At 39.9% G+C, this 9,666-nt stretch overlaps 1 protein-coding gene across 2 annotated transcripts in view; it reads right to left on the reverse strand.

Annotated features, from left to right (window-relative positions):
• LOC126458220 (transmembrane protein 104 homolog) overlaps window positions 1–7,191 on the reverse strand; it is a 124,299-nt gene extending 117,108 nt beyond the window's left edge. For both annotated transcript variants that reach the window (XM_050095117.1, XM_050095116.1), the window contains exons 1-2: window positions 6,840–7,191; window positions 6,636–6,757 (exon numbers count right to left, since the gene is read on the reverse strand). In XM_050095117.1, coding sequence (XP_049951074.1) covers window positions 6,636–6,757; window positions 6,840–6,884 — 167 coding nt within the window. In that variant the 5' untranslated portion in view covers window positions 6,885–7,191. The remainder of the gene's footprint in view (window positions 1–6,635; window positions 6,758–6,839) is intronic.
• Window positions 7,192–9,666: the final 2,475 nt, after the last annotated feature.

Raw genomic sequence — 9,666 nt, forward strand, 5'->3', positions numbered from 1 at the left:
TGCTTTATCTGAAACCAAGTTTTTAATGGTTGCTGGCAATTTATTGAAAATGTGTGTTCCTGAATATTGGACCCCATTTTGGACCAAGGTAAGTGATTTTAGGTCTTTATGCAGATTGTTCTTATTCCTAGTATTGCTAGTAAGTATTGAGCTATTGGCTAGAAACAGAGATATATTACTTGCAACAAATTTCATTAAGGAATAAATATACTGAGAAGCAGTGGTTAGAATACAAAGTTCCTTGAAAATGTTTCTACATGATGTTGAATTTACACCACAAATGATTCTTATTACACACTTTTGCACACTAAAAACTTTTGCTCGGTTTGATGAGTTAACCCAGAATATCAACCCACATGACACAATAGAACGAAAGTAAGGCATGCAAGTTTTTTTCATATTTATATCTCCTACATCTGACATCATTCTCACTGCAAAAACAGACTTGTGTAGGCACTTCAGCAATTCTGCGGCACGCCCTTGCCAACTGAATTTATTATCAAGTTGTAATGCCAAAAATTTAACACTGTCAACCTCTCCAATCTGCATGTCTTCACATTATATGCAAGCTGAAAGGAAATCTCTTACAGGTTGTGAACTGCATATAGTTGGTTTTTTTTTTTCACAGCTTAATGACAGTGACTTAGCTTTAAACCATTTATTAATGTCAGTGAAAATTTGATTTGCAGCTATTTCTAAATCTGTACTTGACTTGCTACTTATTGCAATATTTTTATCATCTACAAACAAAACAAACTTAGCATCTGGCAATGTAACAGATTAAAGGTCAAGAAAAAGCAATGGACCCTAGGTGGAAACTTGAGGAACACCACATGTAATTAATTCGCAGTCAGATGAAGATTGACTGCTTACTGCACAGGTATTTTGCCACAACACCCTTTGTTTCCTGTTAATTAGATAAGACTCAAACCATTTCGCAGCACTGCTGGTGACACCATAATATTCTAATTTACTGAAGAGAATAGTGTGGTTCACATCGTCAAAGGCTTTTGACAAGTCACAGAAAATGCCAGTAGCTTTTAATTTATTATCTAATGAGTTAAGTACACTCTCACTGTACATCTACATCTACATTTATAATCCGCAAGCCACCCAACGGTGTGTGGTGGAGGGCACTTTACGTACCACTCCATTACCTCCCTTTCCTGTTCCAGTCGCGTATGGTTCGCGGGAAGAACGACTGCCGGAAAGCCTAAGTGCGCACTCAAATGTCTCTAATTTTATGTTCGTGATCTCCTCGGGAGGTATAAGTAGGGGGAAGAAATATATTTGATTCCTCATCCAGAATCACACCCTCTCGAAACCTGGACAGCAAGCTACACCGCGATGCAGAGCACCTCTCTTGCAGAGTCTGCCACTTGAGTTTGCTAACCATCTCCGTAATGCTATCACGCTTACCAAATAACCCTGTGACAAGTGTCTTGTAAGCCACCTCCTTTGTTGATGGACTACATTTTCTAAGGACTCTCCCAATGGATCTCAACCTGGTACCCGCCTTACCAACAATTAATTTTATATGATCATTCCACTTCAAATTGTTCCATACGCATACTAACAGATATTTTACAGAAGTAACTGCTACCAGTGTTTGTTCTGCTATCATATAATCATACAATAAAGGATCCTTCTTTCTATGTATCCACTATACATTACATTTGTCTATGTTAAGGATCAGTTGCCACTCCCTGCACCAAGTGCCTATCCGCTGCAGATCTTCCTGCATTTCGCTACAATTTTCTAATGCTGCAACTTCTCTGTATACTACAGCATCATCTGCAAAAAGCCACAAGGAACTTCCGACACTATCTACTAGGTCGTTTATATATATTGTGAAAAGCAATGGTCTCATAACACTCCCCTGTGGCATGCCAGAGGTTACTTTAACGTCTGTAGTTGTCTCTCCATTGAGAACAACATGCTGTGTTCTGTTTGCTAAAAACTCTTCCATCCAGCCACACAGCTGGTCTGATATTCCATAGGCTCTTACTTTCTTTATCAGACGACAGTGCAGAACTGTATCAAACGCCTTCCGGAAGTCAAGGAAAATGGCATCTACCTGGGAGCCTGTATCTAATATTTTCTGGGTCTCATGAACAAATAAAGCGAGTTTGGGTCTCGCACGATCGCTGTTTCTGGAATCAATGTTGATTCCTACAGAGTAGATGTGATGATGTGATATGCGAGCAAAAAACACATTCTAAAATTCTACAACAGATAGATGTCAGAGATATAGGCCTATAGTTTTGTGCATCTGTTCAACGAGCCTTCTTGAAAACTGGAACCACCTGTGCTCTTTTCAAGTCATTTGGAATCTTCCATTCCGCTAGAGACTTGCAGTACACAGCTGTTAGAAGGGGAGCAATTTCTTTCGCATACTCTGTGTAGAATCGAATTGGTATCTCATCAGGTCTAGTGGACTTTCCTCTGTTGAGTGATTTCAGTTGCTTTTCTATTCCTTGGACACTTATTTCGATGTCAGCCATTTTTTCGTTCGTGTGAGGATTTAGAGAAGGAACTGCAGTGCGGTCTTCCTCTGTGAAACAGCTTTGGAAAAAGGTGTTTAGTATTTCAGCTTTACGTGTGTCATCTTCTCTTTCAATGCCATTATCATCCCAGAGTGTCTGGATGTGCTGTTTTGATCCACTTACTGTTTTAACGTAAGACCAGAACTTCCTAGGATTTTCTGTCAAGTCGGTACATAGAATTTTACTTTCGAATTCACTGAAAGCCTCATGCATAGCCCTCCTTACGCTAACTTTGACATCGTTTAGCTTCTGTTTGTCTGAGAGGTCTTGGCTGCGTTTAAATTTGCAGTGAAGCTCTCTTTGCTTTCGCAGTAGTTTCCTAACTTTGTTTTTGAACCACGGTGGATTTTTCCCGTCCCCTTTTTTACTCAGCACGTACCTGTCTAAAACGCATTTTACAATTGCCTTGAACTTTTTCCATAAAAAGTGTAAACAGCTATCACTAAATCAGAACCACTAAGAAATTCAAACTGTGACTTGGACAACATATTATTTGCAATCAGATGCTTAAGGAGAGTGCTTAAACACAACCTTTCCCAATATTTTTGAGAAATCCAGCAAAAGTGATATTGGTTGATAGTTTGATGGTATCTCTTTATTCCCCCTCTTGTAAAGTGTCACAACTTCAGCAAATTATAGCCAGTCCGGAAATGTTCCACTGATAAGAGATTGCTTATTCAAATAACTTAAGATAGAACTTAACTCGCGTGAGCACTCTTTGATTAACTTCGTTGTTGTATAATCATATCCACTAGAAACTTAAGATTTTATGGTGGATGCTACTTCTTTGGGAGGCACGAGTGTCATTTCCAAAGTCTGATCTCAGATACTCCACTACACTGTTCACCAAACCTGATAACCAGAAGCTGTCATAACAGAAACGAAGTACTTGTTTAAGAGGTTTGCAACACTACATGCACTTGTTACCAATGTGTCATTTATTTTTAGAGCTATCTGTGCCTTTTCCTTTTTGGCCCCAACTGTCTCTGTCTTCACTATACCCCATACTGCTTTAATTTTGCTGCCCGATGTAATTATGCGAGCTGTTCCTAGAAAGTAGTTACACTCTCCTCTTTGTCCCACATGATATCTTTAATCCTTGTGTAATCCATGATTTATTTTTTGACTTCTGTGTGATTCAAGTTACCTTTAGGTGAAAATGATATTCAAACGTTGAGGTAACTTTATTAACAAATGCTTTGTATTTTCCATTTGAGTCAGGAGTATTGTAAACATATATCCAATTCATGTCTTTGAGTAATTTCCTGCATTTCTCAATTTTTGACTTATTCATTACACTCCTGTACTCAGATTTAATAGATTTTTTTATCCCGACAAGTTTCAACATTAAACAGAAGATGCTGCATGCAGTGATCAGATAGCCCATTTACAACTGGTTTTGTGATACGATTTTTTTCCCTAGGTTTGTTTACAAAGATATTATCAGTACCAGTCTCAGAGCATTTACATATCCTAGTTGCAAAGTTCACAGTAGGAACTAAATTGAGTGATTATGTTACTGACTGCAATAATTATTCACTGACAGATATTTTCAATCAACCCACATTAAAATCAGCAGCAACCACTATTTCCTTGTTTTTACTGTGAGATAGGACAACAGAGCTTCCAGATTTTTTTTTATGAAGAGGTCAAAATTTCCTGAAGGTGATCTGTATATACCTACTTTTATAAAGTACTTATGAAATACTACTACTGTTTCACAAGCTTCTAAGTGCTGCTCTGAGCAAAATTTATTAATATCAGTGCTCTTGAAATCAAAACAGTTTCTGACAAATGTGGCATCTCTGCCTTTCTCCATATTTTCTCAACAGAAGTAAGAAACTAACTTGAATCCTGCAACATTCAGCATACCTATGCCAGTGGTCACATGATCTTCAGAGAGGCAGGTTATATCAACCGGTTTGCTCAACCCTAATTCTTCAACACAAATAAGGAACTCTTTAAGTTTACCCCTTACTCCTCTGATATTCTGATGCAATGAACTTAACTGATCTTGTGCACTGGCTGAATGACAACTGGAAGAACCTATCTTTCCTGTCAATAGTTGAGTAACTCTTGTTTCAATCAATGTGTTAACTATTTTTCTTTTGTTTTTGTAAACATTGCACATTACATAATTACATTCGCATCCCTCTATTTTCCCACTCTGGTTTGATATTTTCAGGTTTTTGATATATAATAATCATGAATAGCATGAACACACACAAGCAAAAACCATTTTTTATGTCGTTAATGTTTTTAGTCTCTTGGTCACTTTTTAATGCTCATATCTGTGCTATGTTAGTGAAGCCATCGATCTATGTATGGTACCGCAATGTTAACTAATCCTAACATTTCTTTTCATGATGCTTGGTTACAACAGAATACAAATAATAAGTGCTTTATGCATGTGTATTTATGGAAATTACTGTATTAGGCACTTTAAATGGAAATGAATCAACTATTGACTTTTTCCACTTCCTTAAGGCCATTTCTCTTCAGATACCACATAAACATAACATCCTGTCTTATCAAAACTTGTGTAAATTAAAATGGTGCATCTCTTTTACCAGATATGTTCTGCATTAATGAGAACCTTCTCACTCAGAGTTATGGAATAATTTAATATAGCAAAGATCAAAATTTGTAAATGAGTAATTGAGTAAGAGGGGCAAGCTACACAACTGTCAAGAGGTGTTATCAAGAACGAAATTTTCAGTCTGCAGCAAAGTATCCAACATTTGAAACTTTTTGAGAAAAACTATGCTTCCAACAGCTCTACATGAAGATATAACAATGAAAACAACAGATAGATAAAATTATTTAATTGGATGGATTAAAAAAAATCTACTCATCAATTGGCGGCAGAACACACACTTAAGAGACTGTTGTGAGTGGCAAGCTTTCAGAGCCAGTGGCTCCTCCTCCAGGCAGAAGGGTTGAACAGGAAGGAAGAAGGGTGACGGAAAAGGACTGGAGAGGTCAGGGAAAACATGTAGATTTTGGGAAAATCACCCAGAACCATGGGTCAGTGGAGACTTACCGTAAGGGATGAGAAGGAAAGACTGACTGCTGGGGGTCTGCATCTTTCCTTCTCATCCCATACGGTAAGTCTCCCCTGACCCATGGTTCTAGGTGACTTTCACAAAAATACCCATTTTCCTTGCCCTCTCCAGTCCTTTTCCTTGACCCTTCTTCCTTCCCCTTCAACCCTTCTGCCTGAAGGAGCCATTACTGGTTCCGAAAGATTGTTGTCAATCTTCTATGTGTGTTCTGCCACCACTTGATGAGTAGATTTTTTTTTTTATCTACATGAAGTTAGACATATTTATCATCCAACTCTCTTGTGGCAGCTTGTCTGAATAAAATCTTCTGTGTTTTCAAGCACCATTATTTCATATAAAAATGTTTGAGTTTTTGACAGCTGCCTAAACCATCAGGATTAAAACCACAGATTGCAAGGGTTTACACAGTATTCCATTTATATGAGTGAAGCAGCACCATCTAGAATTTTTAAGACGATGACAAAACTAACGAATGTGTGGTACAGGAAGTTAGGCAGTTACTGGCAGATCCAGCTTGCCAGAGGACTCTGTGGCATTAGGTAGTGTTAGTGGTGGTGTCACATTAGAACCTGCTGTTGTCGCTCCCCTATTAGAGTTGAGCGTCCATCTCCTTTCTTCCTACCCCTCCCCCCACCAACCTATCCCTCTTCGCATTCTGACTCGTCCAACGACAACGTGCAACTTTTCCATATGGACAGTTTTCTAAGTTTATGCTAAAAATTAATTTACAGCCGTTTCACAGTTCATATTAAGTTCTGAATTTCAAAGCAACTATCATCCTAAATACAATACTGCTTAACACATCTCCATTTTGTAAGTCGCCATGTAATGTCTGATGGAGTGTACACTGAGTATCACAATCAGCAGGAAACCCACCTCTTCATTGCTTACTGTCTATACAGCAAGTGACATAAAGAAATAAGAATACGTACATCATTATGTGTCCATATTCGAATACTGAATATGTTTATAGAATACAATACTGTGCTTTAAATAGGGGTCAACAGGTCTTTGAGAATCATACCTTATGAAAGCCAATGTGCAGATGACAGTTAGCCCTAGCAGCCATCCTGCTCGGTTGAAAACGGCTGGTAAAGTTAATGCCCCGGTGCCGACAATGAGGTTGAATACGTATACTAGGCCAGTCTGAAAAATGCAATTAACAACAAACAGTAGAAAAAGAGCACCTAGCTGCGAGCTGTGACACGAAACCTAACCTCACACATACCCATGTTGAGTACTGATCTTCCACATGTGACACTATTCCTGGCATAATCAGACGCGTCAAACTTTACTGGCACAGTCGAGTGTGAAACCACGCATATCTCCGCCAACATTCCTTTGTAAAAGTCTGACACACCAGCTATCAAATCATTTTTTCATTATGTACCTCGCCACTATCGATAAAACGGTATCGACATGCGTCAGTGGCAGATGTACATGTTTACTTTGGGGAGTTCGAAAACAACCACAGCTGAGACAATATTTACCTAAAAGAAACTTCCACGAACCTGATGTACCTACACAGTGTTTAGTGTAACGGTCAACTAAGCACGATACACCTGAGTTTAAGTGGAAGTATTCTCTATCTCTTTGACTGGAACGGTACTCGGGAGCGCCACGTTAAACTGTGGGAGCGCTTTGTCAATAACTCAATAAGCCTTGAGTGTTGGTGGAAGCGACGTTTATCTACTTGAATGGTTTTTACTAAAACGGCATCACGGCATATTAAAAAACACGTACATTCCGCTGTTAAATGTATAAGAGATCTAAGAACAAAATTTATGGGTTATTTGTTCGGGACGCAACAAGTTGCTACATTTCTTTTTTTTCTTTATTGAATTTCAATTCCCCCGAAGGGGGCGGGCTGGCAGCAGCTTAGTATGACGCTCTTCAGCCTACAGACTTTGTTAAAAAGATGAAGAGAATAAATAATAAAAACAGGAGATAAAATCGGAGACTTAAAGAGTAACATGGCGCAAAAAAATCGTGGAACTTAAAACAAAGAACAGATGGATGATGATGCTAATAAAATACATACGAAGCAGACAGGTAAAACAATAGACAGAGAATTAAAAAGCACGGCGACAGTCTGGTTTCTGTTCGCAAAAGACATAAAATTCACACCTAGCGGCAACATGGTCTCTGTTCGCAACACGAGAAAGACGAACAACACTGAACAGTCACTGGAACACTGCGATAAAAAGGTGGCAAATGTGGCATACCACAGACGAGAGCAGGTGGGGGGAAACGGGACAGATGATGGGAAAATGAAAAAGGGGGGAAGGAAAGGAAAAGCGAAACGGGTGGGGGGGGGGGGAGGCGGGAAAGGAGCCGATGGGGGAAGAGGACCCGTAAGAGGGGTGGGGGGTGCTGAGCAGACGCGACAGGGAGTGCGGAAGGCAGAGGAGGGGAATACAAAAGGACTCGGGGGGGGGGGGGGGGGTAGAATGGTGGTAGGGAGAGGTTTGGTGGGGACAAAACAGAATGGAAGGGGGAAGGGGGAGCCCAGGGAAAGGAGGGTGGGTGGGGATCAGAGTTGATAGGAGGAATAGATGGAGGGAGAGAGGGCATCATCCGGGAGGGGGAGTTGATGGAAGCCACCTTGGGAAAGGAGATGAAGGGTGTAGAGATGGAGGGTAGGGGGGACACAACAGTGAAGGCGTGGCAGGGGGCGGGGACAGGAGAGGAGAGGAGCAACCAGGGGGTGAGGGGGATCAAGGCGGCGGGAGGTGTAGAGTAAGCAGATATGTTCGAGGAACAGGAGCAGATGGGGGAAAGGAATGAGGTCATAGAGGATCCGCATGGGGGACGGGAGGCGTATATGGAAGGCAAGGCAGAGTGCATGATGCTCAAGGATCTGGAGGTACTTGTAGAATTTGGGACGGGGGGGGGGGGGGCGCAGATATCCAGGCAGGACTGGCATAACAGAGGGTGGGACGGATTAAGGATTTGTAGGTGTGGAGGATGGTAGAGGGGTGCAACCCCCGTGTCCGGCCAGAGAGGAGTTTGAGGAGTCGGAGGCGGTTGTGAGCTTTGGATTGGATGGAGCGGAGATGAGCGAGGAGAGCTCCGCCTACCATCCTAAGGGAGCCATGGGTCTGATGATGGTTTTGTAGAAAGAACCGAAACCGGTTACCTGTATCATTAAAACATACATGACGTGATCAAGACTGAACTTTAGTCAAAATATTTCCCAGTTAAGTTTTTGGTCGATATGGAACCCTAGTAGTTATACAGATTTGTTTTCATATCTGGGGGCATTCAAATTAAATACAATATCTTCTGTCTTAATATTATTTATCTGATTTGAATTTGCCTGAAACCAGCTGGTGCATCTGTCCATTGCTATGCCCGGGTTCCCGGGTTCGATACATTGTATACATCTATATATACACATATTTGACAAGACAAATTGCCTGCATAATATTGTATTTCTAATTTTGTAATATATACTTCTTCACAAAAGCACCATCAAAATTCAATATTATTTATTACACTGTCTCGAAATTCTTGAACTGTATAAAATACTTTACTTTTTATCTATTTTGCTACTTTTACTTTAAATTTATCTGTGGGCATAGAATGTGCACTAAATGTGGGTGCTAGATATAACTGCAGTGAATCTTTGATAGTCTGGCAATGGTATGTCAACTGTATGTCCATTTCTTGTATTATGTGAATGCATTACCATCCTAAGGTCAAAGTTATCTGAATTTTCTTTGACATATATCAGACAAATATAAATATACAAGCCAGGGACTGTCATTATATTTAATTCTTTAAAATGCTACCTGCATTAGTCTCTGGGTGGTAGTCCTATAAGCCATCTGATTGCTTTTTTATTGCCATTTAAACACAGTCTTTGAAATTGGACAGTTTCCTCATAGCAAAATATGCATATAGTAGGAGTGTTCTACTAACAGAGCCTCTCAGTTTATCTAACAAGAAGATTCCATGTGAGAGTTTTTTTGCATAGCATGCCTGTGTGAGTTTCCCAGTTAATTTTGGTAAACATTTTTGGAAAGCAGTGATCAATTAATTGTTATATTTTG

The sequence above is a fragment of the Schistocerca serialis genome, chromosome 2 (assembly GCF_023864345.2).
Source record: "Schistocerca serialis cubense isolate TAMUIC-IGC-003099 chromosome 2, iqSchSeri2.2, whole genome shotgun sequence".
In the NCBI taxonomy this organism is placed as follows: Eukaryota; Metazoa; Arthropoda; class Insecta; order Orthoptera; family Acrididae; genus Schistocerca; species Schistocerca serialis.